The sequence below is a fragment of the Cotesia glomerata genome, linkage group LG6 (assembly GCF_020080835.1).
Source record: "Cotesia glomerata isolate CgM1 linkage group LG6, MPM_Cglom_v2.3, whole genome shotgun sequence".
Lineage (NCBI taxonomy): Eukaryota > Metazoa > Arthropoda > Insecta > Hymenoptera > Braconidae > Cotesia > Cotesia glomerata.
The window spans coordinates 26,223,386-26,238,498 of NC_058163.1; the positions used below are offsets into that span (position 1 = coordinate 26,223,386).

At 27.5% G+C, this 15,113-nt stretch overlaps 1 protein-coding gene across 3 annotated transcripts; it reads left to right on the forward strand.

Annotated features, from left to right (window-relative positions):
• The first annotated feature begins 998 nt into the window (after positions 1–998).
• Positions 999–9,160, forward strand: LOC123266936 (transcription initiation factor TFIID subunit 4-like). Of its 3 annotated transcripts, XM_044731375.1 has the most exons (11): positions 999–1,636; positions 1,727–2,443; positions 4,019–4,291; positions 5,182–5,307; positions 5,389–5,718; positions 6,599–6,742; positions 6,839–7,104; positions 7,189–7,355; positions 7,421–7,551; positions 8,321–8,503; positions 8,577–9,160. In XM_044731375.1, exons 1-11 carry the CDS (start codon positions 1,271–1,273, stop codon positions 8,853–8,855), a joined length of 2,982 nt encoding a protein of 993 aa, XP_044587310.1. In that variant the 5' UTR covers positions 999–1,270; the 3' UTR covers positions 8,856–9,160. The 3 variants fall into 3 exon arrangements, with proteins under 3 accessions (XP_044587310.1, XP_044587308.1, XP_044587309.1); XM_044731373.1 differs by having other exon boundaries at positions 1,000–2,443; positions 8,577–9,159; XM_044731374.1 differs by having other exon boundaries at positions 1,000–2,443; positions 4,019–4,228; positions 8,577–9,158.
• Positions 9,161–15,113: the final 5,953 nt, after the last annotated feature.

Consider the following 15,113-nt stretch of genomic DNA (forward strand, 5'->3'; position numbering starts at 1 on the left):
TTTTTTAATGTTTGCTAATTTAAATGATGAAAATTAAGTTAGCCGACATCTAAAAATTTTAAGAATTTTTTTTCATTGAAAAAATTGTTACAAAAAAATTTTTTTTAAAATTCATTTGTAAAAAACTTAAAAAACGGTAAGTGCAATTTAAAAAAAATATTTTTTTGTTCTAATTTAATTATTGAAAAAAAATTAAAAATATTGGCTAACTTTAGTGTTATATTTTAATATCATAAAAATTATTAGAAAAAATATTTTTTTACTTACAATTATTGATTTAAAAAAATCAGTTATTTTTTTACAAATAGTAGTTTAATTTTACGGTAATTACTTTTAATATTTCAAAAGTGGCGCCACACTGTTCAAAACAATTCCAACCAGCGGGAAAAGTTTAAATTTTAAAACTCCATTAAATTTTTTCTTTTTCTTCCAACTTTTCCTAAAAATCTCAAATAAATAAAAAACCCAGTGTATAAATAAAATTAAATAATAAAATAAAACAATAAAAACCAGAAAAAATCCTGAAAAAAGCGTCTTAACAAATCCGGTGTGAAACAACAACGCCCCCAGTGTGTCTTTAAGAACAAAATAATTATAGGTATATTATAATAATAGTGTGAAAATATAGATTAATAAAATAGTAAAAGTGAATAAACAAAAAAGTCCTCAAAATAATCATTTAAAATACTAAAAAATGAAAAAAACAATTATAAATAACCCAAAATAAATTTATTATATCCCCCGGAGTATTTTGGCGGGGTGACGTGTTTCAACAACTCAGCGGCTATTGACAGCAGCCATATTGCCATTGAAATTGATATATGTAGTGTTGTGTTGGGAAAGGAGCTTTATGATTATCACTCCTTTTGCTTTGAGCGTTTATAATTACGTATACAGTTAACTGGAAATGTTAAAAAAATTTATTAGTGTTTAAAAGTGTAATAAAAAAAATGTCTCAACAATTAACATAATAAAATATCCAAAAGTGTGTTGTAAAAAAAAATATCAACAAAGTTCTAGATTTATTATAACTAAAAAATAAAACACAAAATTAAAACCCAGTTATAATAGTGTTGAATTGATAGCAATGTGGACTATTAGAGGATCAGGATCATCAGCATCGGGCTCAAGTTTACCAGTAACACTGATTATACTTTGTGTAAAAGAGAGAGCGCGATTGAGTAAGCCCGAGGTAGGGGGCAATGCACCATGGGAATTATTTTGGCCACGCGCCTGCGTATTTTAGTTTACAGTTGGAGCTTGGAAGAAAATGGCGTCAGCTAAGTTTCTGGAGGAAGCTCTCAGCACGGACGTCGATGAATCCGCGGTAAACGCGATCGTGGGCTCGCTCGAGACGCAGTTGGTAACGTCGTCGCCGGCAGTCGCGGGTCACTCTTTAGTAACTTCAGCCACCGGTCACCAGAACCATCATCACCAGTTAACAACGGGTATTTCCAACGGGGGCAGCATCCCCAGCGCGGTACAGAAACATGGGGTTGCCAACGGCGGCGGTACCACCACCGTAAACAACTCACTGATGACTCAGGAAGTCACCAAGTCCATTACTACGACCACCTTGCTGCCAGTTAACGTCGTCAGCTCTTCCCAGGTCGTAGTTTCTACCCAACATCAGCAGCAGCAGCAGCAGCAGCAGCAACATCAACCACATCAACATCAAGCACAGCAACATCAACAACACCAACAACACCAACAACACCAACAACACCAACAACATCAACAACATCATCACCAACAGCAGCAGCAGCACCAACACCAACAACAACACCAGACTGTAAGCACCAGCGGGGGGAACATCAGCAGTGCCGGTAGTGCTTTCCCGATCAACCAGGTCCAGGTGACGAGCAACCAGCAACAGCCGAGCAACATCGCCCTGACCAAGGCCCACGAGTCCGTAAAGTTGATCTACAACCCGGCAGTAGCTGGGCAAGTGGTTACCTCTGGTGTTGTTAATGTTAATAATAAACTAACTTTCCCCGCGCAAACTGTCGGGCAGCTAGCCAACGGGACTCTCGGGGTTTCTTCGCAGGGAACTGTGCTTCAGAGTGCCTCGAATGTCGTCGTCAGCAATGTCGGCTCGGTAGTGACTCAAAGTGGACAGCAAACTGTTGTCGGTGGGGTTAATAAACCTGGGCACCCGGGTACTGCGCTTGTTATTAAGACTAGTAGTGGTGCACCTGGGGGCATGGTTTCTGTTCCGATGTCCGTTCCGGCTTCTGTCGCTGGTAATGTCGTCACCACGACGTTACAGGCCAAAGCTGGAGGAGTCGCCTCGTCCATTGTGCCTAGCAATGTCCAGTTTGTTAATGTCAATGCGGTCAGGCCGGGAACTCCCGTGGCTGGTCAGCAACCTGGGAAACAAGTCGCTGCTCCTAGGGTTGTTATTGGGCCGCATATTGTCAATACTAGACCTGGAGGTCCAGGGGTAATTTTTTTTATTTATAATTATTTATTTTTATTTATTAATTTTCTGTTTGTATTTTTTTAGATAGACTGAGGAAGGCCTCATAGGCAAAACACAGATCATTTTTTTTGTTTTTAAAATTTTATTTTTTTTACCATCATTATTTATTTTATTTAAATGATTAAATCTTGGCAATTTGGGCAATAAATAAAAATGCTAAATTATAGGAATTGCAACGTTTTGCTGATTTATTTCAGCTTCATCAGGCAAACTAAAAATAAATTATTTTTAGTTAATACAAATAATTGACTTATAAAACAAAATAAATTAAAATAACAATAGTTACTCTTATGGTTACCATCCTCGTCTCATTTTTACAAAGTCAATTACATTTTACAATGTAATAAGGTAAAACAGCATATTCATAATCTCAAACATCTTTTTAAATTACAATATTAACAACTTGTTAAGATTTCTCTCAAATATCATTCAAATTAATAAATTCATTATATAAAATAAAATTATTTATTTTATTTAAGCTTTTTAAATTGACAGTTTTTAAGAGAGATGCTTCAAATAAAAGACCACTTGAATATTTTATAAAAAAAAATAATTATTAAGTTTTTATAAGGTTTTTGTTACTTAATTATGTAAAAAAAAATACTTTTACTCAATTAACAATTTCTTAGTTCAAGAAACTCGCTGACGATAAAATATTCTATTATTATTAATTATTAATTTCTGAAGAGAAAAACATCAATATTTATCTTTGGATAAACAAAAAATAGCTTTATTTAAATTAAGTAAAAATTATCTCAATCAATTTAACAATTTTTTGAGCTAAGAATATAAAAATTTTCAAGAACATAAATTCTTGTATCAAGAAAATTTTCTTGATAAAAGAATTTTTTTTTCTCAGTGTAAAATTAGAATATTTTAAAAATAAATAACCTTTTTCAAACCAAAAAAAAAAAATAGCCTGAAGAAGTGTAAATAAAGTGCACGAAACGTCGCTAAATAATAAATCTTAGTGTTTATATTGAGATTCATTCTCTCATTTTTAATCATATGATTGTAAGATGTAATAATGATGATTGAATATTTGATCCTTGAAAATACTATAGACAATCAATATTTGAATTTTTTAACTCAGAAAAATATTACTGGTTATTTAAATTAATAAATTCGATGGTCTAATTAGCAATTGGTCTAACTCCTTATTTTTTAGAGGGTGATTTTTTAACATTTTGATACAGCAATAATCTAATTCATTTAATTATAAATTATTTGAATGATTCAAACTAAAATATTATACTTCTATTAGATATTAATGATATTAAATGGTTTTTTAAAGTGATATTAAATTTTGAATCAATTGTTTTTTCATATAAATGGAAGATTCTCTAAAATGGAGTTAGACAATTTGCCAATTATAACGTATAAATTTCATACATTATATTGAAATAAATAATGTTGACGTGACTTTAATTAAATGCCTTTATAGTTCAAAATTTTATTTATTGCAACCTTTGTAGGTAACAGTTCTACGAAATTTTCTATAACTCGAATTTTCGTTTATTGAATTTTATTATTTAGATTACACTGCAAGCTCTTCATGGATTGCAACCCGGTACCCAGGGACACCTGATTGTCAAAACAGAAAATGGACAGTATCAACTTTTAAGGGTAGGCCCGGTCCCGGCAACTCCTGGCGGGAATGCTGTCACTCCTAATAACATTGCGGGGAACGCAGTGGTTGCCTCGACTCCTGGAGCAACTGCTTATCGTCTGACCTCTGTACCGGCTGTAAGTAGGCTGAATGCTCAGTTCACTGGGCCACCACTCGCCACCATTCGAAAACCCGTTCAGGTGACGCACCTCATACCTTTTCAGACCGATTTTTAAATGCTCGTGTAGAATTTTAGATTTTTATTTATTTTTTAGTTGAATGATTCTGGTAAGGTTTACAGTATATCACTTTTTTTTTTTATTGTTATAGCTCCTAGCTTTGTGCATCAACGTTCATACGAGTATTTGCATGTTATGTAGCAATCGCTTAGGAGTTTATTTTATTTAAAGAATTTTATTTGCTAAATTTTTTAAGCATGTGCTGAAGAAATGATTATTAATTTAGCAGATACTTAATTATTTTTAGAATTTGTTTTAACAAATAAATTATAGCAAAAAAAAATATTTAAAAAATTGACATGTAGAAATTTTAAAAAATTAAAAATGCAATTTTTTAAAGATAATTTTTTGGAACAAATTTTTTTGTTAAAAAATATTTAAAAATTCTCTAATAACTGCTAACTTTAATGTCATGCTGAAGAACATATTTTTTTTAAATTACTTCTCTTAGTATCTAAATTAAAAAAAATTATTATCTAATTTTATCGTAATTATTTTTTGGGACATAAATTTTAGCTTACAATAATTACTCTATCAATTAGTGAGCATTGTAATTTATCAGGATTTATTTTATAAAAAATATTATGGGGTTTTTTAATTTTTTATTTCTCAAAATAATATTTTTAAAATATTTAAATGGGTCTATGAGGTTTGAGTGCGTCTTGAAATTTTGCATTTAAAATTTTATTTTTTTGGAGTAATTTCCAAGCAAGTAAATAAATTATTTATTTATTTATTATAAAATCGTTTGGCTTGATTTTAAAATTTTATTAAAGATAAATTACAGTAAATTGGTTTGTGGATTTATTGACAATGATTATTAATTATAAATTTATTTATTAATTAATTAGACGGTAGCTGCGAGCGTAACCACGACGACAGTGACACCAGGAACAGTAGTGAGTTCTACTACGACGGCAACACCCGCAACGACGCCAGCCACGACAACTCCAGTAGCGCCAATAACACCTCAACAGGTACTTATTGGAGCTATGCAATGAGTGATAGTGGGGAATGATTGTATTAATTATTTAACCCTGATGATTTTTATTTTATAGCGCCAAACCGCAGATAATACCAAAGAAAAGTGTCGTAAATTTTTAGCAAACTTGTTAGAATTATCTAGTCGGGAACCTAAAGCAGTGGAACGTAATGTACGGTCGTTAATACAAGAGTTAATTGATACTAAAGTTGAACCTGAAGAGTTTTGTGATAGACTCGAGAAATTATTAAACGCATCACCTCAGCCATGTTTAATTGGTTTTCTCAAAAAGAGTTTGCCGCTTTTAAGGCAATCACTTGTTACCAAGGAATTGGTCATCGATGGTATCAAACCACCACCTCCAAATGTTGTTTATTCGATAGCATCATCTCCAATCATTACACAAGTATGTTTTATTATTATTTATTTATTTTTTTTTTATCTTTAAAATTTTTTTTTAATAATTTTAATTATATACATAATTAAAGAATAACCTTTTATCTTGTGAACTATTGACTTTCTTATAGATATAAGCTCATCTCGATGTTATACTCATCAAGACCTTTCATTTGAGTACCCACATCAATTTTTTATATATTTTATATATTTATATATATTACATATATGTATATATGAAAAATATATCAAAAATGCATGTAGATACTCAAATGAAAGCTCTTGATGAATGTGTCATCGGGATGAGCTTATATTTTTAAAAATGTCAATAATTAAGAACTAACATTGCTATCTTGTCAACTAATGATATTTTTAAAGATATAAGCTCATCCTGACATTACACTCATCGAGACCTTTCATTTGAATACCCACATCAATTTTTCATATATTTATATATATTATATATATGTATATATAAAAAATATATCAAAAATGCATGTGGGTACTCAAATGAAAGCTCTTGATAATTGTATTATCGGGATGAGCTTATATCTTTAAAAATGTCAACAATTAGAACTAACTTTGCTATCTTATCAACTAATAATAATTTTAAAGATATAAGCTCATCCCGACATTACACTCATTGAGACTTTTTATTTGAGCACCTACATCAATTTTCATATATTTTGTATATTTATATATATTATATATATGTATATATAAAAAATATATCAAAAATGCATGTGGGTACTCAAATGAAAGCTCTTGATAATTGTATTATCGGGATGAGCTTATATCTTTAAAAATGTCAACATTTAAGAAATTACAGAGCAATTTAACAAAATTCATTATTTAATAAAGCAAAATTTTAACTAAATAAAATTTTCTAGAATCAAATAAGGCCAACAGTTGCAATGTCGACGGTACCAGTAGTAGTGTCCAGTTCACCAGCTCCATTAAGAGTTATGGCACCTCCCTCTGTAGTAACATCAACAGTTGGTCCTCGAGCGCCTCAAGCGATCTCATCTAGACTGGTAATTAATCAATAAACTAATGAACTGAATATTTTTAATTATTATCAATCAATGTCATTAAAATAATAGTAAAAACATAATTAATTTTCAAATTAGATACGACCTATGACGACAATAGTTCGCACTCCAGTGGCACATACTGTGAAATCAACCGTAGCGCTTACGAATGTGAGACTGGCTTCGCCAACTGTACAGAAATCCCCGATAACTACCAGCACACTTATTAAAACGATACCCACTGTTACGCAGGGTAAGACAGTTAACGCCGCCACTACTGTTAATAAAACCACAGTGCCTTCTCTTGTTACTAAACCACCGAATAAAGAAAAAGAAAAAAAGACTTTTTCATCAGCAGGCTACACGTAATTATTAATATTCATATTTTATTTTCTTACATTTTTTTTTTTTTTAATTTTATTTCATGAATTTTTTTTTTTAAATTAAAGGGGTGATGATGACATCAACGATGTCGCGGCGATGGGAGGTGTAAATCTCGCTGAAGAGTCTCAGAGAATTCTTGGATCTACAGAATTTGTCGGTACGCAAATACGGTCTTGTAAGGATGAAGTTTTCTTACATGTCTCGCCACTTCAGCAGAGGATTAAACAAATTGGTAATTTTTTTTTTTTTTAATTAAAAATTAAAAAAAAATTTTTTTAACATTTGATGTAATTTTAGTTTCGAGTTACGGGCTTGAAGAACCAAATCAAGAAGTCGCAGCATTAATATCTCATGCGACTCAAGAAAGGTTAAAGAATTTAGTTGAAAAACTGGCGGTTATCGCTGAACATCGGATAGATTTTATAAAAGTGAGTATTTTATTTATAAAAACAATCATAATTAAAAAATGACCTTGTAACTTGTGAACTATTGACATTTTTAAAGATATAAGCTCATCCCGATGTTACACTCATCGAGAGCTTTAATTTAAGTACCCACATCAATTTTCCATATATTTTATATATTTATATTTATCATATATATGTATATATGACAAATATACCAAAAATGCATGTGGGTACTCAAATGAAAGCTCTTGATGTGTGTAACATCGGGATAAGCTTACATTTTTTAAAATATCAATAATTAAGAAATGACCTTGTATCTTGTGCACGATTGACATTTTCAAAGATATAAGATCATTCCGATATTACACTCATCGAGAGCTTTCATTTGAATACCCACTTCAATTTTTCATATATTTTATATATTTATATATATTATATATATGTATATATGATAAATATATCAATAATTCATGTGGGTACTCAAATGAAAGGTCTCGATGAGTGTAACATTAGGATGAGCTTATATCTTTAAAATATATATTATATATATGTATATATGAAAAATATATGTAAAATGCATGTGGGTACTCAAATGCAAGCTCTTGATGAGTGTAACATCGGGATGAGCTTATATCTTTAAAAATGTCAATAGTTAAAAAAGTACAGTGCAATTTAAAAGTCATTATTTAATAAAGCAAAATTTTATTTATTTATATTACATAAGCCACGGTAGTCACATGGTGACTGCAAGGTTACTAGTATTATTTTAAATATTTTATAACTAATTTAGGTTGACCCTCGGTATGAAGTAACGCAAGACGTGAGAGCTCAGCTTAAATTTCTTGAGGAACTCGACAGAGTAGAACGTAGAAGACACGAAGAACAGGAACGTGAGTTGCTGTTGAAGGCCGCGAAAAGCCGCGCGAAAAACGAGGATCCTGAGCAAGCTAAATTAAAAGCTAAAGCCAAGGAGGTAATTTTATCATCTTCTTTTAAATTAAACAAGTTTTATATGAATGAATAAATAAATTTTTGTATTTCTTCAGATGCAAAGAGCTGAGATGGAAGAATTACGGCAACGTGAAGCGAATCTTACAGCATTGCAGGCGATAGGTCCGCGGAAAAAGCCGAAATTAGACACTGGTAGTTCGACAAATAACCCTGGAGGGAGTGCGAGTGTGAATGCTTCCGCGTCAGGAGGTAACCGACCAATGCCAATGAGGCCGCGAGTGAAGAGAGTTAACTTTAGGGACCTTTTGTTCCTCCTCGAGCAAGAAAAGGAGTCGTGTAGAAGCACAACGCTCTATAAAGCATACTTGAAGTGATGTTCTGTAAGGGGTAGGAACGCGAGTGATTGGCTCGAGCTGGCCTCGACGGTCCTCCTCTGCTATTTATGCTGTTACTATTGCTGCTATTATTATTCTAATTGTTCAGATAATGATGATGATAATATCAACAATATTGCGTTATACGTAAATTGTATACATGGGACGTGTACTCGGCTAATGTTCACTCGGATCGGCCTGGTATTTTTTATAAATTCCAAATTCATTTATTGATTATTGATAATCAAATATTGATTATTATTAATTGATAAATAATAATAGTTATAATTTTTATCGCGGTAGTAATTTCAAAATTTAATAATTAATTTAATTAATAATTAAATAATTATTAATTTAATTAATTAAGTGAACAACTAATTTAATTAATAATTAATTAATTATCAATTTAATTAATTGAGTTAATAACTAATTTCATAATTAATTAATTAATTAATTTTTGAAATTTTTTTAAATTATTTCAGAGTTAATTTTTTTTTAATTAATTAATTAATGACTAATTATTTAAACAAGAATTTCTATGCAAAGAAAAAAAAATTTTTATAAATTTTTAATCCAAGTAATTACATTCATTCAAAAATAATTTTATAAAATGACATAATTTTTTTTATTAGTAATTTGAAGATCAATACTCCAATAAATTCTATTAATATTAAATAAAATTCCTACGATGTATTTTTTGAAGTAAGTACTGCGATATAAATAGTTATAATTATAATAATATCATGTCGATAATACAACATACACACACACTTCCTATTAACGACTGAAAAAGTTTTTTAATGTATAATAATATTATATACATAGGTTTATAAATAGATTGTTCTTTATTTTTTTGAAGAAAAACAAAGTAATAAAATAATAATAATAATAATTATAAAAAAATACCATGGATTGGCTGGTTTATAGTGAACATATAAACGTTTAGTGAAATGCGATTATGTAAATTGTGAATAGGGATTGTGGGACGGTTGTGTTTAAATTAAAAAATCTTTTTCAAATTACTTTCGATCAATTTTTAATAATTCTATTCTACTCAGTGATAAAGATCTAAATGTTATTAATTGATGTAAAACGAAAAATACACGGAAAAAACAAGATAACACTGGATACCATCCCAGATTATACTCAGTATAATCTGAGATTATACTGAGTATAATCTCAGATTGTACTGAGTATAATCGGAGATTATACTGAGTATAATCTGGATTTTGTTAGCTATCATCTGGAATTTTTTCCACCACAGATATCACTGAGTATAATCTGGGATTATATCCAGTGTCATCTTGTTCTTTTCGTGTATGTTGAAAAGATTTATCTGAGAACCTTCTCGGAGTGATACAATCATTTATGTGCGTATACATTGCCACTTATGTGTATGTCTGCTCTTTAATTGTAATACTTGGTCTATACATTTGGACGTGCAGTGCAAGTTGTATCATAAGTAATTAGTTACATTTTTTTTTTTTAATTAATTTTTTTTTTTTATAAATATTATGATTATATTATAAGTAAATATTATTATTTTATTAATATTCTTTTTATTATTATTAATAATTATAATAATATGGTAATATATTTAGTAAATTGTATTTTTGCAAATAATTAATTAGTTAATTAAAATAAATAATTAATAATCCGTGAAGCACTGTCCAAATTGTATAGTTTTATTTGTACAATATATTATAAGTATATAATTATCTCTTACTATTATTATTGTCATTATTAATTATTATTATTAGTTATTAATTATTATAATTATGTGAAAAAAAACATTTTTAATATTAAATAATTTTTCTTATTGGTACAACCGAATATTTAAGTGGCTACTCGATTATTCTTCACCATTTAATTGTTATTATTTTTATTCTATGTATTGTAATTTAGATTTTCAATGTTTTTTAGTAAATTAGCTGTTATGTTTTTTTCTATTAATTAATTAAACTAAGTAAAATTAAATTTACGTAAGTGATTAAATTTAAAAATTTAAATTGAAAATAAAAAAAATAATTAAATAAACACGATTCTTTTTATCAGAAAAATATAATAATAAATGTGTAATAAAAAATCGTGTACCTGATTTATAATTTGAAAAAATAATTGATTTAATTTAAAAAAAAAATTTTTATGGCGTCATTTTATAATTAATTATTCTCAGTTTTATTATTTAAAAATATTATTAATGATTTTTTTGACAATTCAGTGAAGATTAATCGTTTGCATTAATAATTTATAAAAGAAATAAAATAAAACAAATGTAAGTTTCAATTACGAAACAATTGTTTGTATAGTACATTGTACAGTTTTAATGATTATCACAATATTGGTTGCGCACTTTAAAGAATAATTAAAAAAAAACATTTAAAAAATTATTATTATTATTAATTAATTTTTTATTCACGTTACAGATGCTATAATAAAAATTCTAATTTTTTTTCTAAGTCCAAAAAAAATTTTTAGTATAAAGAAAAATTTTTTTTGCATTTTTGGACGTTTTTTACAAAAATAAGTTGATTACAAAAAAAAAAATTTTTTTTTTTGAAAATTGATATTTTTTTATGAAATGTCCAGAAATACAAAAAAAAAATTTTTGACTAGCTAAATTTTTTTTTTGACAAAAAAAATAATAATAGAGTTAATAAAAATTTCTTTTGGACAAAAAATAATAATAATAGAATTAATAAAAATTTTTTTTGGACCTAGAAAAAATAATAGAATTAATAAAAATTTTTTTTGGACCTAGAAAAAATTTTAGAATTGAAAAAAATTTTTTTTGGCATAAAAAAAAATTTAAGAATTAATAATAAATTTTTTTTGGACTTAAAAAAAATTTTAGAATTAATAAGAATTTTTTTTGGACTTAAAATAAAAATAGAATTAATAATAATTTTTTTTTAGACAAAAAAAAATGATAATAAAATTAATAAAAATTTTTTTTTTTGACAAAAAAAAATAATAGAATTTTTTTATACATCCTTATGGCATCTAGAACGTGAATTCTTTCATTTTTGATATAAAATAATAAAGAAAAAATATAATTAAAAAAAATCCGTAAAAAATAAATTGTGTTGCGAGACAATCATTATTCCTGAACAAAATAACGCGACAAATTATTTTAAATCAAATCACATTTAATTACACTTTATAATTATATCGTATATTTATCTCAAGTTTTATTAAAATATTATTTAATACATAATTAATCAAATAATAAAAGACCGTACATTATTTTTTTAAACTCATGTAAGTGCGGTCTTTTTACTATTGAGTATATTAACTAATTATTCTAAGGACTTGTTACTAATAATGCGTTATAAATGTAAGTTACTTTTTTTTTTTTCTGTTTTTTATATAATTATTTTGATATTTCGGCGAACTAGTCTCGTTGAAGATAGCAATTTATTTAATTAATATGTAATAAAATAAAAAAAGTGCGTGGTGTATTCTAAGTGTAAATAATAGTTTATAAAATTAAATTTTAAATGTTTAAATAATCCTGCGTCAAAAAATTAACGTCACTTGTAATATATAATAATGATAATGATAATATTAATAATAATAATAATTATGATATTACTAATAATAATATTAATATATCATACACAAAATAGAATTGTTGAAAGAATATTATAAAAAAAAAACGTACTACAGCTTGAAATAGCTGACGTTTTTTCCTCAACTGCCACCACAGTGGAATTTATTAGACGATAATGATTTTGAAAAACATAATTAAATAAATAATAAACCAAAAACACGGAATAAATGTAAAAATAATGGATTTAACAGTGTTTGGTACAGTATGATATTTTTACAAATTGTATGAATTAAGTCAGGTAGTCGAGATAAACAAATAATAAGAAAAATAAAGGTACGAACAAAAAAATTGTTTTATCTAAAAAAAAAATAATTCGGGTTTGTCATTTTATGAAATAGTGAATAATTTCATTTATCTGTTTATATATTCTTATGTTTTTTATTTCAAATTGAAATTTTATTTTTTATAATTTTGTAAACTAAAAAAATTTATTTTGAAAAAAATCAGCATTGTGCCTTGTACCTTGTGAAATATTGACATTTTTAAAGATATAAACTCATTCTGACATTACACTCATCGAGACCTTTCATTTGAATACCCACATCAATTTTTCATATATTTTATATATTTATATATATTATATATATAAATATATGAAAAATATATAAAAAACGCATGAGGGTACTCAAATGAAAGCTCTTGATGAGTGTAACCTTGTGATAAGCTTATATCTTTAAAAATGTCAATAATTAAGAAATGACCTTTTATCTTGTGAAATATTGACATTTTTAAAGATATAAACTCATTCTGACATTACCCTCATCGAGACCTTTCATTTGAATACCCACATTAATTTTTCATATATTTTATATATTTATATATATTATATATATAAATATATCAAAAATGCATGAGGGTACTCAAATGAAAGCTCTTGATGAGTGTAACTTCGGGATGAGCTTATATCTTTAAAAATGTCAATAATTAAGAAATGACCTTTTATCTTGTGAAATATTGACATTTTTAAAGATATAAACTCATTCTGACATTACCCTCATCGAGACCTTTCATTTGAATACCCACATCAGTTTTTCATATATTTTATATATTTATATATATTATATATATGTATATATGAAAAATATATCAAAAATGCATGTGGGTAATGAAATGAAAGGTCTTGATGAGTGTAAGATCGGGATGAGCTTATATCTTTAAAAATGTCAATATTGAAGAAAGTACAGTCCAATTTAACAAAAGTCATTATCTAATGAAGCAAAATTTTATTCATTTATAGTTCACAAGTCATGGCAGTCACATAGTGTTTAAATAATTGTTTGAAATTTTCAAAAAATTAATTTTTTTCAAAAAGAATTTTTTTTTCTGAATGTAGAGTGTGGATGATGATGATGATTATTTTCATGTACCTATATATAGAGATTTATATCACGAGGCGTTTTTGGCTGTTAAAAAATTTTCTAATAGTCTTGAAGGTGATCGCTGTTGGCGATAGCACGTGTGTCGAGAGGTGGTATTGAAGACCAAAGGCTGGAAGCTGAAAACCCGTCGGCGATATACAGAAATGGAATATAATCAGCTAGGCGCTTCGCTTGGTGGGTTTTGCGCGGCGAGGGATTATCGCCCGAGGCCAGTATAATCCTCCGGCTACACGGATATTGAGTTCACAGTAACCATGGTAACTTACCCTTGAGCGTTAACATTTGTTCGCTTTATCCCTTATTCCTGCGGTTACGTTATCAACCCAGTCAACGTAACCCGGCTATACTCACACCTCCCCTATTTTTATATTTATTTACTTATACATCTTTATTTTATTAGTTCATGTGGCTTCTATTTTTCAAACGCTTCAAAGTCAAAGTCTACGTTTAATTTTTTACAATCAAAATTTATTATTTCATTTTGTTCAATTTTAAAACTTGTGATTTTACTGAAATTATAATTATGTTCATGAAAAATTACACATTTTTATTTTTATCAATTTTATATGTGTGCCTATTATATATTTGCTTATTTATTATTCGTTGATATGTCAATAGCAAATGCAATATCAATTTCATGTTTGATGTGACATATATGTCGGAATTACATTTTATTTACATAATAATAATATTAATAACAAATTTAAATTAATTATTTGATTTTCAATAGATTGATTTTCAGTGTAAAAAAAAAAATTAATTATACATAAAAATAATTTAAAATTATTTCTTATCTAATTAAATTTTAGTTATCAACAAAAAAAAAATAATTTTTCTTCTTTAATTAATAATATTAATATTCTTTTATATTTTCGCAATGTAAATAATTTTTTTATTGAGAAGTCGCCATTTTGTCAAAAATAAAAATCTTTAATTAATCTATCCATTAAATAAATTTTTTGGAATTTTTTATTTCATATAATCTAAAGAAGAGATATCTTACTCACCGCCTGACACTTTTTTGTGAAGAACCTCCAGAAGATCATCTACAAGCGCAGTACAACACAATATATTTTTAAAAATAAACAGAAATTCACTATATGTATATTTTTTTTGTATATTTGTTGAATAAAATGTCTCTTAAAAAAAAAATGAATGTTTTTTTGAGCTTGCAACAATGTCCTTAAAGAAGAAATAAGTTAAAAAGCATTGTTAGCCAAATTGAAGACTATGCTTGACAAGATGGAGTCTTGTTTTACAAAATGG

What these genes read in the sequence shown, in the direction of transcription:
- LOC123266936 (XM_044731373.1), top strand. Translation starts at nt 1,271, where the DNA reads ATGGCGTCAGCTAAGTTTCTGGAGGAAGCTCTCAGCACGGACGTCGAT. An exon ending in CGCCAATAACACCTCAACAG is followed by an intron (nt 5,308 to 5,388) that starts GTACTTATTGGA and finishes TTTATTTTATAG; the next exon opens with CGCCAAACCGCAGATAATAC. An exon ending in TAAAAGCTAAAGCCAAGGAG is followed by an intron (nt 8,504 to 8,576) that starts GTAATTTTATCA and finishes GTATTTCTTCAG; the next exon opens with ATGCAAAGAGCTGAGATGGA.